This window comes from Taudactylus pleione, unplaced genomic scaffold, assembly GCF_031769625.1.
Source record: "Taudactylus pleione unplaced genomic scaffold, aTauple2 ptg000610l, whole genome shotgun sequence".
Taxonomy (NCBI): domain Eukaryota; kingdom Metazoa; phylum Chordata; class Amphibia; order Anura; family Myobatrachidae; genus Taudactylus; species Taudactylus pleione.
In genome coordinates this window covers 2,891,488-2,916,502 of record NW_028285012.1, presented here as the reverse complement: position 1 = coordinate 2,916,502, position 25,015 = coordinate 2,891,488, and the positions used below count along the sequence as shown (strand labels likewise).

Genomic DNA, 25,015 nt, shown 5'->3' with positions numbered 1-25,015 from the left:
CACTGAGTGTAGGTGAATTTATACGCAGGGGCAGAGTCAGTGGTGGCACATAACCCGTAATGACTGCATTCACAAGCTTTTCTGACCTATCTAAGGTCCTGATTCAGCAGAGAACGCTAAACTGTTGTTGGACGCAGATACCCGATTATCTGAGCATGTGCAGAACGGGTCCTGCGAGATCGGTTGCAGACCCTGCTATGCCTCAGCCTGATTAACACGCAGAGGCATTTGCGGGGAAGGGAGGCCTGCGTTTCCGGAGACAGGAGCGTGTCGTCCCCATTTTCCTGGGAATGCCAAGGCCAGGGTCTGTGTCCATGGACGCAGATTTCTGGCCTCGCATGCTGGCTAGCCTGCATCAGCTGAGGCTTACTCAGCTGGCTGACGCCATCCTACATTGTGGCTGATAGTCGCAACGGTGGTCCCAGCGCTGGTATCGCGGATGCACCAGACACCTCCTTCTACGATTGTATTTTAGTAAGGACAGAATTGTAAAGATGTTTTGTTGTTCTGTACTCTGCTGAAATAGGCCCTAGATCTCCTTATAGTTTCCCAAATATGAGTGAGGACATCAGTTCTCTAGTAGGGGTGTGGGGGGGGGGGGCTACCTAAGTTTTATCACAGCAGCTTGGGAATATCAGTGTATTTTACCTTCATGGATTGCATCTGAACATTTCAATGTTTGGATTTAGTAGTTATTTAACCACACTAAGATCACATATAATATTTGAGATGTCCAATGACAGAAGTTTGTTTTTCTTTGCTAGTAAACCCCTGACAGTGGCAGAACTACAGGGGTGCAGGATGAGCGGTCACTTACAAGCCGGGAGGCCGGCAATGGCGAGTTGTCCCTGCTCTGTCCTCAAAAGAGCAGAGTGGAGGCCTTCTCTGCTGGTCAGTCACATGCCCCAGACCGCTTGCGCTCAGAAGAGGCCCAGCGCGTGGTGGGGTGGTCGGGAGACTAAAACTACGGACCCATACCAAAATTTTGCTGTGGAGACTGGCGATGTTCTGTCCCGTCTCTGACTCTAGCCTCGTGTTAGGATGACATGAGTACTATGTCTGGGACCCTTAGCATTGCAAAAAAAAGAATACCAGGAAATGTAATAAAGGTCAAGCTCGCCTAGAACCCCTAGTTATCAATTTTTTAACCCAGACACCACAGGGTGCCCAGTGTTCCCGTCTTCCCTCAAAAAAACTAAATCCATGTTTAATACACTGCGATGGGTAATCCTGTTATTACACTTAATCTTTACCCCGAACCTGTTCCTGGACAATTTAATTTGTAGGTCCAATTCAATTCTCAGCGATTGCTCGCAGTGCCTCCTTATTGGTCATGGTGTGTACTACGGGTTGGGTGCGGGATGCCGGCGCTCGGGATCCCGACGATCAGAATCCCAATGCTGGCATCCCGACCATGTTACAATGCCGACGCCTAAAGGTAAGTACTGCTAACCTAACTCCTAACCCTCCCTCCCCAGTGCCTATACCTAACCCCCACCAGTGCCTAAACCTAACCCTCCCTCCCCGCACCCTAAACCTAACCTCCCCACCCCGCAGCCTATCCCTAACCCCAGTACTTACCTTGGAGATTCCCACGGTTGGGATGCCAGCGCCAGTATTCTGACCGCCGGAATCCCAGTGGTCAGGTTTCTGACCGCATCTCGTCTGCTGGTTGGGTACGGGATCCCGGCGGTCTACACAGCCATCCATCCTCCATGATTTTTTTCTGCAATATATGGTAGTTTGCGCAGCCGTACATGGGGTACACTGTATGTATCAATCATTCTAAAGAGTGGGAAAGTGGATTAGAGGCCATAGTAACCAATCGTCTCATACCTACCACTTACCAAGTACAATCTATCAAATGAGAGGTGGAAACAGATTGGTTGCAATTAACTATGAGCAGTACTAAGACACATTTTCTGTGCATTAATATCAAGAAATGTGTGCATCAGGCGAGGCCACAGCGGGACGTCACACCTAATTGAATCTCTCCCACTGTCTACTTTTGCCCCTGTTATCTATAGTAACCTTGTTTATTGTTCATTTAAACTGCCTAGATGCCTATTTGTGATAATCTATAAACCATAACGTTCTGTGTAATAATCCATATTATAAAACTGTATTTGTGTTGCCTGCAGACAGATGGTTCTCTGGGAGCCGTCCCTGCAGAATTACCCGTGCGGAATAATTCCTACTTCCCCAGCTTACCTTTGGTATGTATGTATGTATTTATGTATGTATGTACGTACGTACGTGTATTTTTCTTGTGTCTGGTGCACACGCTCAAATCAGTGAAATGTAAATATGTATAAGTTTATTCTCATTCACTTCACTGTCATCTTCAGCCCCAAATAGGAGCAAAGCCACCTGCCTCTATGCAGCCGTCCGACCGTCCTGCTAACTTCTTGGGTGCATCTGAAAAAGACGGATTCACTGAGGATGGTGAGGTTCAAACAGCACTTTTATAGCTATCGGCACATTTTACTTATACATTCATAGCTGAGTCTATGCTATCAGGGCTTCAGCTGCTTTCTTAAGTATTATTTCTAGCAGTTCTTTATCAGATAGGTAAGTGTCCTTCATAATGTTATTTATGTTTTAGAATAATGACTTCACAAGATGGGTAAATGGTGAACATAAGTTACAGTAAGGAAACATTACATAGTGCACTGCCACAGTAATTTTGCATATGCATAAAATGCACAAATATGATAAGGAATAACGCACCCCTGGCCTATTGTCATTGTTTACAGATATGAGAAGTCAGATTTTCTTGACCCGCATAAAAGCACTTGCCCTGAGGCTGTACCTTTAATCGGTGATTGTTATAATCAGAAATGGGCGTCGGTTTGTAGCTGAGACGGCCTCTTTAGTAGCCTGCAGAATTTGATTGGTTGTCCCACGTACCACCCCCTCCTCATACTGGCTGGTATGTGGAGTAGTGTTAGGGAAGGCCAGAGTGCTTCATGGAATATATATCCTTTTAGTTCATGTCTTGCTTATGTTTATTAGGCTGCAAAAGATACCTCTCTGCTCCAAGATATGTAATGATTTGCATTAAATTCAAATGTGCAACATAATTTATAACATATGAATTGCAATCGATTGGTAGCGCGCAGATAAGACAACATCACTAATTTTGTCGTAGGTATATTTAAAGGAAAAAAAATAGTCACCTACAAAAGTATAATTGATGTGAAAAGGGGCCTTAAACGAGTGTCTAAAGAAATTAATGTATCTCTTATCTCATAAAAGGTCCAGGCCTACGATTTATATCACAATGTTATTTCAAACATTTACAGAACCATTGGGGTATATTTACTAAAGTGCAGGTTTTTAGAAGTGGAGTTGTTGCCCATAGCAACCAATCTGATTTTGCTTAACATTTATCAAGCACCTTTTAGAAGATAATAGCTAGACTTGGTTGCTATGGGCAACACGTCCACTTCTAAAAATCTGCACTTTAGTAAATATACCCCTTATAGTATGAAGTGAACAGAAACTTCTATATACAGTACCCACTGTAGACCAGTAGATGGGTGGATAATTTATTAATTGCATGGTCACTGATGGCACGTCTGTAGTTAAAGTTGAGCGCAAGGGTGTTTGTAATCCACATATGTGTTGTAATCCATTAACATTATAAGTGGATCCCTCTTGCGTTCAAAGGGCTTTATAAATGCATGTAACACACAGATAAGCCACGCCAACATGAGTGTTCCACAACGTTTAGACAGTCCAGGGTTTGCCTGAGTAGGGACCCTCAGCTGTATCACAATGCACCTATAGAATTGAGGGCACACAGGGGCCCCCGGGACTCTTACTGCCACATACTACAGCGATGGGGATCAGCTATAAAACCCAGCACTTGTGTATATACTGTGTTCCATACTGGCCAAATCAGGCAGGACATTGACATAGTTGACCTTCTAAATACGTATTTATGAAGCGAAGGTGGCAGTGAAGGTAGTTTAAACCCTGTCGAGAACTTGACCATTTTGGTATGGTTGAGCGCTGACGATTAACTGGTTTCTATATAATTGTTTATTTGCTTTTATCCATTTGAATATGCTAATGACCAGATACATTCTATGATTGCTTGTTTGAGTCCTATTAGGAATCTTCAGCATATACACCAATCTAAATGTACCAATCTAAATTTACCAAGTCTAAATATATACCAGTCGAAATGTACCAAGTGAATGAGAGGGCCCATATATACCAGTCTAAATGTACCAAGTGAATGAGAGGGCCCATATATACCAGTCGAAATGTACCAAGTGAATGAGAGCCCATATGTACCAGTCTAAATGTACCAAGTGAATGAGAGGGCCCATATATACCAGTCTAAATGTACCAAGTGAATGAGAGGGCCCATATGTACCAGTCTAAATGTACCAAGTGAATGAGAGGGCCCATATATACCAGTCTAAATGTACCAAGTGAATGAGAGAGCCCATATATACCAGTCTAAATGTACCAAGTGAATGAGAGGGCCCATATATACCAGTCTAAATGTACCAAGTGAATGAGAGGGCCCAAATATACCAGTCTAAATGTACCAAGTGAATGAGAGGGCCCATATATACCAATCTAAATGTACCAAGTGAATGAGAGGGCCCATATATACCAATCTAAATGTACCAAGTGAATGAGAGGGCCCATATATACCAGTCTAAATGTACCAAGTGAATGAGAGGGCCCATATATACCAATCTAAATGTACCAAGTGAATGAGAGGGCCCATATATACCAATCTAAATGTACCAAGTGAATGAGAGGGCCATCCATTTGTGCTTAGGAGGATGATTCACCCCAGCAAATAAATGAATGATCTAAGCCTACCTCTTTAGTACCCATGTCCTGTAATAGGAAAGTAGTTTCCCATACATGTTCCATACATACACACTACATATCTGCACCATACCTGCCAACTCTCCCTCATTGTCAGGGAGACTGCCTGAAATAGTAGCAATCTCCCTTTCTCCCTGAAGAGTCTACCAATCTCCCTCATTTCACCTTACCACCATTATGACACTGTTATATAAAAGAAAAAAAAGAGATATATACATTCAAATGGGATCATTAGTATAATTTCCCTGCATTGGTTGTAAGGCGCAGTGATCCCTATGGTTACATGTATTTTCTGAGAAGTATCAGTGTGTTTTCATCAACAAGTAGATCTTACTGACTGCTTTGGGACTCATTTACATGTGGATATAAATCAATTTTATGACACGCCCCTCAGATGTAGCAGTACACGCCCACTTTACTGCCGCGCTCATAGGTGCTGCTCTCACAATCTCCCTGAAATGCTTTTTCAAGAGTAGGCAAGTACGATCTGCACATGTACGCGCACACTTGTTATAGCTTTTGTTAATAATTACATAGGTATGGTAGTTACTGTGAGGAGCACTGAAAGAAAAACAGTTCATAAGGAGAATGTCTGGGCAGTAAGGGAAACACATACTGTATCTACTTCCTCAACACAGTACAGTATATACAGAATTGTATTAAACACTCATATACAAATCATTTTAAACCCTAAAAAACTCCCCATAATAATAACCTATAAGTATAAGTAGCACAAAGAGAGATATAAGCAAATAAATATATAAATGAATAGGGAATAAAATAAAAAAAAAGAAACAAAAAGCCGTAATTGTGCTTAGGGGTCTATGTACTAAACCATGGAGAGAGAGAAAGTGGATGGAGATAAAGTACCAACCAAATATCAGCTCCTGTCATGTTACAGCTTGTGTTTGAAAAATAACAGCAGCTGAATAATTGGTACTTTATCTCCATCCACTTTATCTCTCTCCAATGCTTAGGGGTCTACCAAATTAGGTGCGAATTGCGAGGTGTGAGTTGCTATTTTCTCTTCGAATTTTGCAATCCAATTAGCAGCTCGCATTGAATCAGTCAGACTGAATTCGCAACTTCCACTCGCACCTCCCTGAGGGTGAGAGATGGAAAGGAAAATCTTTATTTTAAGGTTAAATTGTCGGGACACTGTGCTGAACCCCTTGGACATCCCCCCTAATGACTAATTAGGCAACTGGAAGTTTCCAATTAGCTTAATTAGTCCAATAGTTATATATATAATTTTTGGGGGTTAAAAAAAAATTTCCTCAAATTACCCCAAAATCAACTTTTTTGTTAGATAAGGGCACCCCAAATTTAATTACAATAATTTTTTAGTTGAAAAATAATTGTTTTTATCATTTTCTTTAAATTTTTCAAGGTGCCCTCAAAGTACCCCAAAATCACTACTTTTTTTTGCATTTTTCGTTTAATTAGTTTGAGATTAAACAACAAGGGGTAAATATACTAAGATTCGAGTTTGGTCGAGATGGCAATCTCGGGTGAGTTTAGGCATGTTTTTCATCTTGCAAATATACTAAAGACAAACTTGTGTGAGTTTTGGAGAGAGTTCTTTCATCTCACTCCATTGGCGGCCGCTCATTGGCTGCTCCCACGTGGGTCCCAATCATTGAGCGGCCGCTACATGTAAAGCGCCCGCTGATTGGCTCGCGACCCATGAGAAATTACAGCTGACTTCGGTCAGCTTTCATTTCGCGAGGTGTAAGTAAATTTGCAAGATGAAAAACGGGAAAATCACCCAAGATTCAGCAATGCAAATCGAGATTAAGAAAACACTAAACTGGACCAAACTCAATTCTTAGTAAATTTACCCCCAAAAGTAATTTTTTTTATTTTCTTGCATTTAAAAAAACAAAAACAAATCAGCCATTTGACGCCATTTAAAAACCTACAGTACCCTCCTAATGCCCACAAACAGCCTTCTACTGTATATGTTCCTGCTAACGAAATTATCCATTTTGAGGGGTCCAGGATGGTCTCCCCACATTTTCATGCATTTCTCTCAAATCTCTTTTGGCAGTCAATTTGCATCCCACCACTGCGAGTAGTGCGAATAGACATTTTTAATTGGATTGGAGAATTCTCGGGAGCGCGCTCCGATGCGAAGTCTGCGAGTTTCAAGAAACAAACTCACTACTCGCCATTCGCACCTAAATGGATTGACCCCTTAGTGCATAGACCCCAATATACATCACAGCAGCCCAGCACACGCTGCTGTGTGCTGGGCTGCACTGGGAGACTACTCGCAGCTGCTAAGCAGCAGCCACAGCAGTCTCCTATGCCTATGGGGGGAGCGATCATACTGATCACCCCCCCCCCCCCCCCACTGGCTATGCGCTGGGCTAAGGGGCTCACAGCGCCCCCTCCCCAATGCACTCTTTTCCTCCTAAGGGGGCGTGGCCACGCATCCCTTGATTAGGTCCACGTCCCCTTTACCCTGGCCCGGCGCGGCTATCGGCGCGCCTGCATATAAGATACTATTAGGCCTTGATTACACTGAATGAGATACTTCCAGCTAACACCAATGGAGACCAACAATCAGGATGTCCCCTTGTTATACATAAATACATTAAGAAATGACATAAATATATTAAGAAATTACATAAATATGCTACATGTGATGTGACCAGGTACGTGCAGTCAGGGTAGGCAGGGGAGATACTCCTGAGATTTGATATAAAAATGATTAGAATAATACAAAGAAGATATTTATAATTTATAAACATCTTCTTTGTTTATTGTAATCATTTTTATAGTTAACACTCACCAGCTTTTTGAAGCTCCCTGGGACTGCAACTGCAGGGAGACGAGAGATGAGGCAGCAACAGCTCGGCCTCACTTCTGTATAGTCAGACACTGCTTGCAGAGTTGGGGGCGGTGCCTCACCTCGGGCAGTAAGGTGCACAGAAAGAGAGCAAATAGAGGCATACCTCTGAGTATGGGGGACATGCCTTGAGCACTGATGGACACCTTGGATGTGTCATGTGACCAGGAAGTTCCCTGCAGTGTTTAGAGATTGAAGCTGGGTCAGCAGCAGCAAGAGAAGACACAGTGATGCAGGTAAGAGAATCAATGGACACTGAAGCTTAAGTGTACAGAGGGGAGAGTTACAGTGAGTAGGGGGTGAGACAGGCTCCCAGCACTCAGACCCATCTCCATGTGTGCCTCCCCAGCCATTGACCTCACCGCACATCACTGGATGTGACTATAAAGTGAAGTACAGATGTTTGGAATGTAACAGTCAGGAGAACTAGCTGCTTACAGGTTGAGGGAAATATGGGCCGATTATGTAAAAGTAAATATTTTTCATTATGGAGCTTACATAGAGCAATAAAAAATAGATCACCACACAACAAAAAGAGAGCCACATACTGTACAGCATTAAAAAAAAAACAATCTAGTATCTCAAAAATAAAATAACATGAAAAAAAGCTATTTGCTATGAAATTGGTGCATAACAAATAAATTACAGACAGTTTAGTTGACTTGATGGATTAAATTTTCAAAGTGTCACAAAGATTAGAAGTTATTAAAAAATAATTAGGATGTATAAACAACCTGACAAAATAACCTAAACTAGTTGTAGTATTCCTGAATATACCTGGAGCAGAACAACAATTTGCTGTACAACGATTCATGTTTGTGGGCAGTGTAATCCAGCATTAATTATAAGTTCCCTTCTGCTTCACTAAGCAATGTTCTCCCTACAATAACACTTGGTAATACAGACGATTGGCATTTTCTGTTGGCGGCATCATTGAGTGATCTGGAGATTATGCAAATACGGTTATATTTATGTCTGAAAATATGGCCCTTTTGTGTTATCTATAATCCCAGTGCATGGGTAGGAGGAACACAGTCATTTTATCTACTGTACATTACATTTATTTCTGGTACAGTTCAGTTACACATGGTCTGTTTATTTACCAGATCAAGTGTTATCCAGATACTTTCTGGTCTATATAATTGCACGAATATGTGTTTAATCTGTCTGAGTAACTTGGTTTAAATTATTCTAGGAAATAAATGTATTATCCTGAAGCGGTGAGTTTTTAAATATCCCCCAAAATTATATATTCACCTGGTATATCATGGCTTTCACAATGAAACAGTAAAATATAAATGCTTTATATGGTTAGATAAATGTAAATCTTGCATAGTCCTATGGTTTTTTTAGTCCCTATTAATGATCGGTTAGATGTGTAGTTATGGAGGTGTCCACAGGAGTGCCCGTGTGTATTAAAGTCCTAGAAACAGCACAGATCCACTATTTGCCTATACAGGTTGAGTCTCCCATATCCAAATATTCCGAAATACGGAATATTCCAAAATGCTGAATATTTTTAGCATGACTGAGAAAGTGAAACCATTGCTTTCTGATGGTTCAATGTACGTAAACTTTGTTTAAAGCACAAATTATTAAAAATATAGTATAAAATAACTTTCAGGCTATGTAGTATATAAAACATAAATGCATTCTGAGTTTAGATTTGTGTACCATTCTCAAGATAATTCATTATTTTATGCAAATATTCCAAAATACGGAATATTCCGATATCCAAAATACCCCTGGTCCCGAGCATTTTGGATATGGGAGACTCAACCTGTATATTGCAGGCTTGTAACATATACAGTGACATGCTGATTTGCCGTGCTGACCGGCTCTGTGTGAATTCTGCCAGCAACATTAATTTAAAATTGCTCATGTGACAGTAACTTGGGTTTATGCTGCCTGTATGTGCAGTGAAATAGAAAGTGTCAACACTGAGTTCATTTCGGAGGAACACAAAGCGCCCTGTATTGGTGGACACCTGATCCCCATTTCCTTCTGAGATGTTGAAGAGGCCTACCTGATCTAGATGGGTTCACCTGAGAGATACACTGACTCATTCCCAAGGCGTCAGCACCAGTGCTCTAGAACCTTACGGGTAGAAACAAAACTGATTATACAGAAATGGAAAAATTGAAGAGGGAAAAGGGTTCTGTTCTTGGTACTCAGCTCGTATAAGGAATCTACACCCTACCCTGCCCCCTAGTACCTTCAGTATGTTCTGGCCTGGATGCTACTGGTATTTCACACTGGGAAGACTCCCACATGAATATCCTCCTCACTGGAGATGAGGGAGCAACCAAGAGAACCACAATACAGAAAACAAGGCACTCACACTAATATACACATCCTCTCTTGATTGAAGTATATCCACTTGATCAAGGATTCCTACTAAGGTGTTGAACTCATCAACCTTTCCAGAGCATTGACTATATATCCATAGTATATACCACACACTCTAGTGCAGTGATTTCCAACCTTTGTCCTCAAGGCACACTAACAGTCCTGGTTTTAGTTATATCCATGATTGTGCACAGATGGTTAAATCAAACTAACTAAGGTTCTAATTAAGTCACTTGTGCTCAAGTATGGCTATCCCTAAAACCTGGACTGTTAGTGTGACTTGAGGACTGTGGTTGGGAACCCCTGCTCTAGTGATAGCAGCAGCAGGTGCCCTGGGTCTAACAACAATCTATATGGCCGGTATATCATGCGCAACATTAAATCCTAATACTAATGGACAAGTTAATTCAAAGTGATGTTGGCAATGTGCCATTAGAAACGAGTGGTAATGATGACACATCCCGACCGCATCATTGCTTGTTTTACCTTTCACTCCTGGGGATGCACAATAAAATAAGCAATGAGTAATGTTGGACTACTGTAAGCATTGGTGGTGTATGCAGATGCAACATTGCTCCAATTGAATTGCTCCCTAGGTGTAGTGTACTAACCTTACTAGAGCCATCCAATATACAGAACAACAATACAGTGTGCAGACAATATGCATACAATATAAATCAAGGAAACACCACAAGCCTACCTGAGGGAATCCTATAGGTGTAAACACTGGGCAGTAAGGGTGGAAAGATGGCCCAGATGTTGGGGAACTGTATACCAAAACTCTTAATGTACCATATTTCTAGGGGTATATTTACAATAGTGCAGGTGTTTAGAAGTGGAGATGTTGCCCATAACAACCAATCAGTTTCTAGCTATTATCTTCTAAAAGGTGATCGAGAAATGATAAGTAGAATCTGATTGGTTGCTATGGGCAACAACTCCACTTCTAAAAGCCTGCACTTTACTAAATATACCCTTTAAGCTGGGTACACACCTAGCAGATATATCTGCCGATGATAGTTGTTCATAAACACTGAACAACCATCATATGTGTTGTGTGTTGGAGGGGGACAGGTCCTTCAGGCCAGTGGCGTGTCGCGCCCCCTCCCCGCAACTGCCGCTACAAATGTCCACACAGCACGATGTCCCAATATATCTGCAGCTATATCTGCCATCGGCTGTGCAGCAGAGCCGACGCGATATGTCTGTGAACGACGTCGTTCACAGACATATCGTTGGTACATACAGCGACGGGAGCACGATATATATTGGCCGATCAACTGATCAGCCAATATATCTGCCAGTGCGTACCCAGCATTAGTGTCTGAACTGTCATTCAGGTCTAGTGTCTAAATTTGGAGAGCTAGTCACCACAGGCCAGAACCTGGTGGTGCAGGCCTAAAGCCTGAATGGAGAACAAGCCTGAAGTATGAGACCGCAGGCCAGGGAGAAACAGTCCTGAAGCTAGACAGCGAGCCTCAACCCTTATTAAAGTGGCCACAGGTCATTACATGACTATGGGCACAGGCCTTGTGCTCAAATGTTGGCATGGGCTTATTGCCTGACAATTAGGAGGCATGGACCTAGTGTCCAACTAACCCAGAAGTGCCTTCCTAATCAGGTTGCTGGATTGCCAACCACATGTGTAAAGTTAGTTTAGCTGTTTCTTCTCCTGTGGTGACTCATTGTCGGCTCCTCTTCCAGGCGAAACTAATCTTGACCGTGGTATTTTCTTCACTTGACCGCAATGTCTTTCTGCTTGACCTCACTATCTTAACTCGCGACATCTTTTACTGTTGATTGTGGCGTCTGCACTGTCCATCTCCATCTTCGGAGCCTTCTTCTCTGGAGCCCTTTGTCTCTTGATCTCTGTCGTCAGATTGAATTTAGGAAGAGGGAACAGCTTGCCTTGAAATTATATTTCTTTTTTTATTGCTTGGGTTTATCAGTGCAAACGTTTAATCTGCAAAATAGTCCCAGCAGATTTGGGCACCCATGAACTGACATGCATTAATTTAAGCTCTCCATAGCCTTTTTTTTTTCCATAGTGAGAATAATTAAGAAATGCATAATTTCACCATTCACTTATGCCCCTTTCAGCCATACCGAGAATCGCAGGCCAAATTCCCGGGTTGCCGACCCTTCAATCGACCAGGGAATTTCTTGGGACTTAAGTCCTGGGAAATTACCCTGCTTATGTCTGAATGTTGCTACCCATTGGACCACCAGGGCAGTACATTAACGGAAGGGGTTCTATCTCTTCCCCATTGAGGGGGGGAGGGGGATGGCAAATAGGGGATAAAAAAAATCATTTATTAATAAAATAAAAATAAATGGCTGGATTGGGATTGGCAGGTAATCTAAAAAACCCTGATCTTGTCTGAAAGGGGTCTACCTGGGAATTTCCCGGGTAGACGCTGTAGTGTGAAAGGGTGGTCTCGACCAAATACTTGGGAATTTGCACAGGATAAATTCCCGGGTCTGAGGAGGAAATTTTCCAAGTCCTATTTCTGAAAGAGGTATTAGTGGTGCTTTTTCTTCCCCTCTTTTTTTTTGTTCCTCTATGGGTCCTATGGTCTTATGGTGATGCCTCTGCAGCCTTCAAGGTGATTTCACTATTAGTAGTGTGCCCACCTTGCTTTTCTTTTTGTCTACTAAAACTGTATGGGTAGGGAATCTTATGGTGAGAGTAACTAAATCAACATTAATTTTCATTGGACAGTTTCCTCATCCATTTTATTAATGGATTTAAACAGATCGTACCTGATAAAAAAAAATCAGCTATTATGTGCTTAGATTTGACCAAGAACTACATAAAAAGTCTTCCATGATACCCATCGTCACATGTGCAGGAATGTTAGTGAGGTGCAAATCCTATAACTGCAGGTGGTAGCCCATCATCATCTTCAGGTGCAGGTCCCTACCGTACCAATGGTCTACTCATCATCGGACCCAGCGGTGCAGGATCTTATACCTACCTGTCGGCAACAGCGCCTGTCACGCAGAACAACATTACTTATTCACTGTTTAGCCCCTACTGAGAACTCTAACCCAATATAAATCTAGAGAATAGCGTTATAGATATCCCTTCTTCAGGACAGACGTTGTACTGGATGACTGTTTAACAAGCTTCTCTTGAATCTATGTACTCAAGAAGACCTTTCTCACAGTCCTGTAATTTGGAAGTATTGACTTAGTTATCATTAAGGTTCTTCTTAATGAGCAGAAAAGACACGAATCCCAAAGATAAAGCTCTTAAAGTAACAGTGATCTTTTACCTGCTTGTCAGCAGAAGAAAGCTCAAACACCAGTATCTGATGCACAGAAGTCACACATAGTATCCCAATAGATTACATTGTTTTCTCTTTCTTAACACATTCTCCCTGATAATCTGTCTGTCTGTCTGGTGGGGGGCTGAGGACATCTCTGGCAGTCACACTTGGCAACTATCAGAACTGCAAATTCTGTTTTCTAAGATCTATTTTTAGTGGTGGGAATAATATGACAAAAATAAATCCAGGCAACATAAGTTGATGCTGAATTTGAATAATAAAGCTTGTGAACTCACCATCGGTATGACATACCGCCGGACCTAAGCCCAGCGGATGAATACCGACGCCGGGAAGGCAGAAGACTGAAAATCCAGACAGGGTAAGTATTTTAACTATCCATAACCCTCTCCCCACCCCCTAGGTGGGGAGAGGGTGCCTAACCCTAACCTCCCCCCATAGTGCCTAAACCTAACCCCCCACCTCCCCGCATCCTAAACATAACCCTCCCGGGGGGGAGCCTAACCCTAACCTCCCCCCGGGGGTGCCTATCCCTAACCCCCCCTTGTCCTAGCCTAACCCTCCCGGGTGGTGCCTAACCCTATGTCACCCCGGGAGCCTCTAACCCTCCCTTAGTGGTGCCTAACTCTAACCTCCCCCCATAATGCCTAAATCAACCCCCCTCCCTTCCCGCATCCTAAACCTAATCCTCCCCCGGTGGTGCCTAACCCTAACCCCCCCTCTCCTAGCCTAACCCTAAGTCACCCCGGGAGCCCCTAAACCTGACCCCCCCCCCTCCGCGGCTGTCTGCTCCCGACACCCGGCTTACTTTCCTTCGGTATGCTGGGCGTCGGGATTTTGGCGGGTGGATAATGATAGGTAACTGGATTTCGACACCTATCATTAGTCCCATGCTGGGATTTGACAGTCGGGAAGCTGAAAGACAGCGTTTCGACCGCCGGCTTCCTGACCGCATACCGTTGTTAATACACTAGTCGGATAGGAGCCAGGATAGACTTGTTATTAGTTCAAAAGATATGATACATCCACCTTCAGACTGAGCCAATCTTGCCCCAAATTGAAGTTCTAAAAAGATACATGTAATAGTATTGTACTTATACCCATATGCTGAGTCCTATGCACTGCAACCTGCACCCAGCTCTGCACCAGTGATGTATGCACCACATACACAAACCCATAAGCACATTTTGTTAACATTTGTTTTGAGATCAAAATACACATTCATTATTATTAGGGTTGATTTAAAAAATATTAAAACAACCTTCAATGAGACAGTAGATATAATTTTCCTTCTCAGTATGAATGAAAGTACCCATCAGCCAATCAAAAACAGCTAGCTGGTGCCTGAGATGTCAGCGTCATCAATGTGTACTAGACCAGTCCTCGGACAGCCACAACTGATAGACATATATGCGCTTTCGTGCTGGTCACAATCTCTTTGCAATATGCAAACTTGCCCTTACTATGATCAGCCTGTGTTAGACCACCCTGCCACGCTCGCATTCTCTAAGTGTAAAGAGACACATGCCAAATCGCCAACAGATGTACACGTAGGACCCTTTGTTTTGTGGCTTTGCTCAGTACAAATTCACAAATAAATGCTAGGTCAGTTGAAATATGGTACAATTGTGTAGAGTCTTGTTGGTCAAATCCGATCCCATTATTTTATACTAATATATTGGACCGGACATTTGTCGGGTCGCAAACTACTGCTTACCCTCCAACATGACCCCTCCCATCAGGTACAAAATGCTCTGCTCCTGGGCTACCCAGCTAATTTATGATTGCAGTCTCCTGTGTTAAACTACGTAAGTGATGAGAAGGGCGTTTCAACACAGGTGGCTGCAATCATAAATGACGAAGGAAGTCCAGGAGCAGAGCATTTTGTATCTAATGTAGCGGGTCATGTTGGAGGGTCTACTACTGTGGCCGCTATTGCAGGGGGCTTTTTTTTCCTCTCTCTTCACCCATCTTCCAATCTCCCTCTATACCATCCCTCTCTCTTTCCCACCCTCTCCCTATTCCTTGCAAATTCCCTCATTTGTTCCTCACATCTCCCCCTCTCCCTCTATTCCTCCCGTGTCACTCTCACCACCCTCTCTTCCTCCCGTGTCACTCTCACCCCCCTCTATTCCTCCCGTGTCACTCTAACCACCGTCTATTCCTCCCGTGTCACTCTCACCCCTCTCTCTTCCTCCCGTGTCACTCTCACCCCCCTCTATTCCTCCTGTGTCACTCTCACCCCCCTCTCTTCCTCCCGTGTCACTCTCACCCCCCTCTATTCCTCCCGTGTCACTCTCACCCCCCTCTCTTCCTCCCGTGTCACTCTCACCCCCCTCTCTTCCTCCCGTGTCACTCTCACCCCCCTCTATTCCTCCTGTGTCACTCTCACCCCCCTCTATTCCTCCCGTCTCACTCTCACCCCTCTCTCTTCCTCCCGTGTCACTCTCACCACCCTGTATTCCTCCCGTGTCACTTTCACCCCCCCTCTATTCCTCCCGTGTCACTCTTATCCCCCTTTATTCCTCCCATGTCACTCTCACCCCCCTCTATACCTCCTGTGTCACTCTCACCCCCCTCTATACCTCCTGTGTCACTCTCACCCCCCTCTATTCCTCCCGTGTCACTTTCACCCCCCCTCTATTCCTCCCGTGTCACTCTCACCCCCCTGTATACCTCCTGTGTCACTCTCACCCCCCTCTATACCGCCTGTGTCACTCTCACCCCCCTCTATTCCTCCCGTGTCACTCTCACCCCCCTCTATTCCTCCCATGTCACTCTCACCCCATCGCATTGGTTGGTTTAAGGACCTTCTTTATAAAGCGGGGCGGGGGCGGGTTGTGTCCTGGCAGCCAGTGAGTGCTGTGAGGAGAGTGTGGGGCCAGGGCCTCCCTGCAACTCTCACGTATCATTCCCTTTCACTATCACCACCAGGGAAGGCTAACAGGAGAGGCTCTGTGTACAGTGGACTTGATTCAGAGACAGACGCTAATGTGATCGCAACTTCGTTTTCGTACGCAACACAGCTGTGAAAATATACTAATGTTAGCAAAGATCACCTGAGCATAAAGATGCCCACTGCTGTCTTCTTACCTGCGTGCGACAACACATACCTACGTAAACATAGGTAACATCGAAGCATATCGGCGCCCATCTTACCCTTGCGGAAGCAGCCTTGGGGGGCTCTTCTGACACGCAGAGCTGCGTATGCAATAGCAGTGGCTAATATATGCACGCCAATGTAATGGCGTTTAAACGGACAGGCATGTCTGCGTTTTTGTGCCCACTCCCCTTTACCAACTCCAAACGCTGGCAGTCTGTCAATCAACTAGTGATCTATTCCTCTGTGCGTGTGTAATCGCAACGTGATCGCAGCACATGGGCAGTGCGGTGCATACGCAATGGCAAACAATTGCTCGATCTGCGTGAAAATTGCATTATCGTCCATCTCTGAATCAGGCCAGTGCCCTGCGAGTCTGCGCTAGACTGACATCTTACAGGATTATATAATAGATAACTAGCTGGGAAACTTTCATGTGTGTTATATGGAAAAGACTGGGAAGGGGGTGTTAAGAGACAACCGCAACATTTAAAACATGGCAATTTAACTAGCTATATGCCTCTCATGGTTCTTAGAAGAGCCACCTGTACATTTTTGTGCTCCGAGCAGACCTAAAGAGGCGCCCCTATCTTTGCACACATTTGCAATGATCATCTGTACAAGCACCTTAAGCTGGCCATTCATCCAAAGATTATCGTTCCAACCAGCCAACAATGAAAACAGAAGGAAAATTTAACCAACTTGTCTAAACGACAGTTTTAGTCCATTTTCCAGAGTTTTGTAGCAACGACCAATTAGCATTCGCTCCCCCCTGCCAAAATTGTTTCAGCCCCCCCCGCCCAAAACACATACACACCCAAAGATTAGGTGTGTGGTTTCATGACACAGTAATGTCCCTTACACATTATGATACACTAAGTAATTCCCTTTATAACACATTATGTCACACCTTGATGCCCATATAACACATTATGTCACAACGTAATGCCCCTTACAACATATTATGCCACACTGTAATGCCCCTTACAACACATTATGCCACACAGTAATGCCACGTATAACACATAATGACACCAGGTAATGCCCTTATAACAAATTATGCCACGCCATAATGCCCCTATAACACATTATGCCACACCATAATGCCCCTTACAACACATTATGCCACACCTTAATACCCTTATAACACATTTTGCCAGACCATGATGCCCCTTACAACACATTATGCCACACAGTAATGCCCCGTACACATTATGCCACACAATATTGCCACGAATAACACATGACACCAGGTAATGCCCTTATAACATTATGCCATGCCGTAATGCCCCTTTAACACATTATGCCACACCATAATGCCCCTTACAACACATTATGCCACACAGTAATGCCCCTTAAACATTATGCCCCTTATAACACATAATGCCACACAGTAATGCCCTTTATAACACATTATGCCACACTAATACCCCTAATAGCACATTGTGCCACACAGTAATGCCCCTTGCACATTATGCCACACAGTAATGCCCATTACATCTCACCCTGACAGATCTACTTCACCAACCCTCCTCTCTGCTCCTGCCAGTCTGTCACCTCAGCTCATGACAGGTTGCACAGTTTCTATGTCCATGTAGAACCAGATTATTGGGAACATAGCTTAGAACCTGTAAACTGCGTGTATCAAGTTTGTTCCCCTTATATAATGCCCTTTGTAGTAGTTCTCCTGTAGTTGTGCCCCCTCTACTAGTGCCCCTCATGCAATGCCTCCTGTCGTAGTGCTCCTTATGCAGGGCCCCTGTAGCAGTGCCCCTTATACAATACCCCCTGTAGTACTGCCCATTTTGCAATGCCCCCTGCAGCAGTGCCTCTTATGCAGGGCCCTCTGTAGCTGTGCTTGTATACAGTTCCTCCATAGTTGTGCCCATATGCAGTGCCCCTTGTAGTTGAGCCCATATGAAGTGCCCCCTGTAGTTAAGCCCATATGCAGTTCCCCCTGTAGTTGTGCCCATATGCAGTTCCCCCTGTAGTTGAGCCCATATGCATTGTCCCCTGTAGTTGTGCCCATATACAGTGCCCCCGTAGTTGTGCCCATATGCCATGCCCCCTGTAGTTGTTCCCCTTAAAGTAGTGCCCCCCCTGTGCTTACCTGATCCCAGTACTTACCTGACTCCACGTGGCCGTCGTCCGGGCTGTCACTCCCGCTGCCATGCTGACTGGTTCTAAATTGATCCAGGAGGCGCCGCCGTGCAGGCTCCTCACGTCATCAATGGGGACGTTTGCCTCTGAGGCGATCGGAGGCTTCCTTAGCCTCCGATCACTTCAGAGGCCAGCGTTCACAGTTGCAGTGGCGAAGCAACGGCCCCCGGCGCCACCCAAGCCTCCGTGGGGGCCGTAATTACGCCACTTCATGTCCGTGTGTTGCCAGTTTTGAAGTGGACATTGCTAGAAACATTTACAGTAAATTGGATCACTAGAAAGTTAATAGCAGGACAGTTTTTGCTTGGTCAGTCCCGGCAGGTATACTTATATAAATACGCCGGAATACAGAAGACGATTAACACATAATTTTCAACAGCCCAACACAATTTTCTGAATAGAACCCATTTTTATTTTATTTTGGTTTATTCATTCTATTCATTTAGCACTTACTTTATGGCTGTTATTTAAACAACTTAGTATATACAAAACTCCAGGTACATGTTTCTTATTGTGACATTATTAATATAACAATATTTTATGACATAATTTTGTCTTTCAGACATGCTATTACTAGTTTCCTATTTATACAGATTTGTAGCACCATAGAAATTCAGAGCCGCGGAAAATGGCTGTTCTAGGACCTTTGCTAAATTAGTTTTTTTTATATATATATATATTCCAGTGGTGGTTGCTCTAAATATATATAAATGATGGAGTCACAAATGTAATTAAAGGAAATGAATGTTTAATCATGTTAGTGGGCACAGCCCTCACACCCACTTTAAATATTTCCTTTCATATAAATGATGAGTTAATCGGGCTAATCTGACACTTGACATGAGATGTGCTAAATATGTCCATGTTATGAAACAGCTAGCTATTCACTTACATGTTCTTTGTCTGGTTTATTAAAATACACAAGAGCACTTTTGGTGACATGTACTTTTAAAGTTTTTTTTTTTTTTTGTCCACCCTTTTCCCTGTCCCTTATTCATACAGACGCAGACACAGTCAAGCGCACATTGTCATCCCATGTAATGATACTAGTGACTCTTTAAATGGATTTTTTTTTTTTATTCACACTTCACCATTAAAAGCAGAAAAAGTCTTTTGGCTGTGGCCATACAAGCATAATAAATTGTATATGTTTGCAATACTGAATGCACCTCGCCCATATGCTGCACTGCATAGCTACATGAATAAGCATTTACCAAATCAGTCCCACCGCATTAAACAGAAAAACAATCTTTATTCATGGTAACTTATCAGTTTCAATTAATCAAACCTAACAATGGAATTTCTGATGTGCTTAAGCGACTAGAAAGCAATAGGTCATCTCCAGGGCAGTCTTGTAGTGTCTTTGTGTCTTCGGATTCAAACAAAACCCCTTCGGACCACGTAATGAGCATCATTTTAGATTGTGCTTCCATGAATTTCGTAGAGTGTTATGATATAATCTAGTTTTATGTTGTGTTTGCCTTTGTAGTTTAGTTTTGCCCAAACTCCCGGTAGATAGATGATTGCTGTAAGAAGTCTGTTACTTGAAAGAGAATAAGTTCCAGGCTGACCATTCTTTCAGAGCCAGTGTGCTGCTATGTGAATGGCATTGTGCAGACCAGTGGTATTGAAAAGGGGTAACCATTGGCTTGATTTGGTTACACGGTTTAGCAAAGCACTCCCTCCCACTGCCTTTAGGGTCTGTGAAAGGTCTGTGACCTGTTTACAAGAGGCGAATGATATGTCATGTCGCCCCTCCCAAATGGGAGTATCTGCATTCATTTGATCAGTATAAAAAATGATTGGGGATGGTAAGATCAGTGCTTTTGAATTGCAATTTATGGTAGTTTACTAAAATTCACATTGTTAGCACAGAAAACATGGAAGTGCTTCTTTCTAAATTGTATTACCTGTGAAATGTTGCGAGTCCCTCTGTGCATGGCTGTTGTCGTTTTTAATATTGCTTGGGGGTCATATATGCAACTTCTGTAGCTAGATGTATGTTGTATTGAATTTATCATTGGTATAAAAGTGTGTGTATATATATATATATATATATATATATATTTACAGTGTGTGTATATATATATATATCTACAGTACATGTATATATAACCTTTTTTATTTTCAAGGGCAGGTAATATTTAAAGACCCTCTATATAATGTGGAAGCAACTCATTGCTACTATGATTCGTTCCTGTTCATTTTATTTCATTCTCTTCATTAGCATTTTTGCTTGTCATTGGTGCCTTAATAGTATATTTATTATTTTACGCTAACATTTTTTTTTATTTGATGTGTTTTGTTTTTTTTTGTAGTCAAAAATAGTGTTGGCATTAATTATAAAAGTGATCAAACAAAATATATAAAGTTTAGAAAATGTATGTCATTTTGATTTTCATTTAAGTTAATTATAAATAAATAGACTCCTCTATAAATCGTCAAGCTGAGCTTTGGGAAGAGAAAACCACTTTGCTGCTTTTATTAGCTTTCATTTACAATTTATTTTTGCATGTTTGTATTGTTGTTTTCTCTCTGTATTAAACATAAATGTATTTTTAGTGCAGCTTGTATGTTTGTTAGTGCTTTTTGTTACTACAGTACATTATTTGTTTATTTTTATATACACAATATATTTCTATTTTTCTTCCGCATTCATTGGACAATTACTGTTGATCACAGCAAGAGACCCGTCTAGACGTTGACTTATTGTCCCTCAATGTTAAGTCAATAGAGCAAACTCGGACAGAATTCATCAAAGGTTTTTACGCCTGGTTATTGACCATTTGTACGAATTGCTGTAGCCCTTTCGGCTTGAAGCCACATAATTGTTCGTTATTTAAACAGAATCCTGGCTAAAATACCAAAGTGATCTCTACAGATTAAACATAATCTACTGTTGCAGATATTTATTAAGTATATATGTACTGCTGTGGGTTGGGGAGTAAGTGTCGCCTACCAGGTTAAAAATATCCACAATCATGTTAAATTAATGATAAAATAAATGTATTATCTTCACTTTATGTTGTGCCACAAGATATCCACAGCACCATGTAGAGATTAATAACAAAATAGTACATCAGTATATGGGATAAAATAGAATAACAATTAACATAACAATACAACCAAAGGCAGGGTGGGGTATGGAGGAATTGAAGGGAACAGTGGTGTGTTATGTTAGGTCAACAATTCACATTGAAGGAAACTATGGGTGTGTTATGTTAGGTCGACAATTCACATGTCGACATATATCAGGTCGACATAATAGAATGTCAACCTAACGTCCCTAGTGTCCAGCACTCCCTCGGGGACGTATGATGGAGCAGCATTCCGGTGAGTATTTTACCCCTTACCCTTTCCCTAGTGTCTAATCCTAATTTCCCCTTTAACCGCAACTTAATCCTAATTTACCCCCACAGCCTAACCTTCCTGGCGGCACCTAACTCTAACCGTCAGCATTTTGAGAAGGTCGACATTTCACATGGCAGCATTTCAGATGTTGACATTTTGGTGTTGACATTATGAATGTCAACCTGGTTGCTGTCCACCATGTGAATGAATCCCCTCACTATGGCTGGTAGAAGGGGGGGGGGGGGTAACAGGAAGTAAATCAGCACTCAATTACTCTGTGCCCAGCAAGTGGTGGTTGACAGCAAAGCTGAGGTGAACTGGTAGCAGTTATAGTGCTAGGAGGAGACGAGGGAAGAAAGCCCTGCCAGTGAGGGTTTATTCTAAGAGGGAATGTTAAGCGGGAGGGTGAACTAGGTTGAAGGGTAGGTGGGTGGTCAGGGGGGCTGGGTAATGCGTTATTGGAGGACTGGTTTTATGAAGAAATTCAGGTCTTGTGTGAAGATGTTGATGCTGGTAGAGAGTCTGATAGAGCTAGAGAGTGAGTTCCAGAGCAGTGGGGAAGCACAGGAGACATCTCAGCTGTGGGAGTGAGGGGAGATGACCAGAGTACAGAGAGGGCAGGACGGGTTGTTGGCAGACGTGATGTTGGATATTTAGAAGGGGGTGGAGCAATTGAGGTCTTTATATGTGGAGGATGAGGAGCTAGTGGAGCAGTATGCCCTTGGAGTGGCCGACGTAGAACAGCAGGAGAGGTAAATGATATGGCTGGCAGCATTAGGAATAGACTGACGTGAGGAGAGATGGGTAACTGGAAATCCAGATAGGAGGAGATTGTAGTTGTCCTTGTGTGAAGTGGCAAGTACATGGATGAGAGCATTGGTGACATTCATGGGGTAAAAAGAGTCTGATTCTAGAGATATTGCCATGTGGAAGTGGCATGATTGTGAGACTAGATGTGGGGAGTGAAGGAGAGGGAAGTATCAAGGTTAATGCAAAGGCAGTGAACAGAGGAGATGGTGCTGTCAACAGATAGTTAGAACGGATAGGAGGAGGAGGGGGCACAATGAGTTTTATTTTTGGATATTCTGAGTTTGAGAAAGTGCTGGGATGTCAGATTTGGGTGTCATCAATGTAGTAGTGGTATTGGAGACCAAAGAAGCTGATGAGATCTGCAAGTGAGGGGGTGTAAATGGAGAATAGAAGAGGGCCGTGAACAAAATCTTGGGGGACACTGATAGGGATTGGGGGTGAACGGGAAATCATATTTAGGACAGAGAAGGAGCATTTAGGTGTAAGAGGTAACCTCTATATGTCATACAGATGTAATGAAGTTCCATGGCGCTCTGGTGATTGGGGAATATGGATAGCACAGGTTGCATGGTCATTTTAATTAATGGAGCATTTCATAAAGCACTGGCACTTAGCTGACCATTACACTTATAGAAACAGAATTTGATGGCAGATAAGAACCACATTGCCCATCCAGTCTGCCCTTAAGGGTTAGGGGTTAAAGTATTAGGGTTAGGGTATTGGGGTTACTTTAGGTGTTTGGGTTAGGGCAGAGGTTCTCAAACTCTGCCAACACAGTCCAGGCCCGAAGAATATCTCTGCTTGAGTCCAGATGGTTAAATCAAATTGACTGAGGTACTATTTAAGTCACTTATACTCAAGCATGGACATCCCCAAAACGTGGACTGCAATTTCAGAGCCTGGTAAACTCTGGGTTAGGGTATTAGGGTTAGTTTAAGGGCTTGGGTTAGGGTATTATGGATGTCTCTATAAATGCACAGCACACAAGTATCTCTAATATACAGCAATGTCTCTATAAATTCACACTACACAGAGTCTCTAATGCAGACCACCAGAATGTCTCTATAAATACACAATACAGAGGTATCTCTAATGCACAGCACCAGGATGTCTCTATACATGCGCTCTGCAGCCTGGGACTATGGACCTCATTCAGAGTCGGTCGAAGCGGCCGCACGGTCGTACGGAAAAAGGGGCCGGATTTTCAAATGATTCCCTCGCAAGTTGCGTCCCTAAGTTCGGATCGGTAGTTGGTCGACCAAGGGGAGGAAGCAGTCGGAAGACAAAAAAATACGCCCACTTCTCGTACGCATTACACGTCATCTCCGGGCATATAAGGATTAATCGAGACCATCGGAACTGGTCGTAGAGCTTAAGGTTGACCATACCCTCTCTTAAGCTCTACGATCATGTCAGTGTAAAAACCTCCCATGTCACATGTGCCATGACGCTACTTTGTTAATTATGCACTCCCATAATCCGTATGCACTCCCATAAAACGCCGTTCGCATAATGAGGCACGCCTGCGTTCGGATCTCCACTCCCCCGTTTTCAAGCACCTTCCCCTGTTACCACCCACAAACTCCTCCATCTGTCACTCAAACTACCGATCTGGCTGTGTTCAAGGAGAGAGAAATTTCTGATCGTGGCGGCTAGTTTGCGCTCGTGCATTGCGAAATTTACGCATGCGCAGTATAGCGAACATTGGTGGCGTACGACCGTGCGGCCGCTTCGACCGACTCTGAATGAGGTCCTATGTCCTGGCTGCAGAGTCACTTCATTTACACTCCCCTCGGTGCCCACTGCCTACCCACGGCCGGCACCCAGCACTGAGTGGTCGCTCTAACTCTTCTATCTCAGCACCACGGTGCCTTAGAAATAACAGAAGGATGGGAATCTCTTTTTCTCAAGTTCTGGGTCATACAAAACATATACAAATCTAAACCTAATACTCCTCACTGTTGCTCTAACTTTAGCCCAATGTTCAATCCCTGAACTAATAGACTTGGACAAATAAGTGTGAAAGTCTGAACCGCAAACCTTGCTTTGGTTCTAAACCTAACCCTAGCTAAGTACACTCTTTCTGCCATGTTTTGGTTCTGCTTTCTTGACAATACTTGTTAATAATCCATAGTATTGTAGTTTGAGACCCCACTAATGTGATGTATGAACTGGCTCATCAGTGCATTAAAGTGGGGTAAAGAATGTTAGACCTGCCTTGGATGAATCTCTTCCAAAGTCATC

The 25,015-nt window shown here is 43.1% G+C and overlaps 1 protein-coding gene across 2 annotated transcripts in view; it reads left to right on the top strand.

Annotated features, from left to right (window-relative positions):
• Positions 1–25,015, top strand: part of CUNH10orf67 (chromosome unknown C10orf67 homolog) — a 140,545-nt gene that overhangs the window by 113,911 nt on the left and 1,619 nt on the right. For both annotated transcript variants that reach the window (XM_088454222.1, XM_088454223.1), the window contains 2 exons: positions 2,142–2,216; positions 2,349–2,445. In XM_088454222.1, the coding sequence (XP_088310348.1) occupies positions 2,142–2,216; positions 2,349–2,445 (172 nt within the window). The remainder of the gene's footprint in view (positions 1–2,141; positions 2,217–2,348; positions 2,446–25,015) is intronic.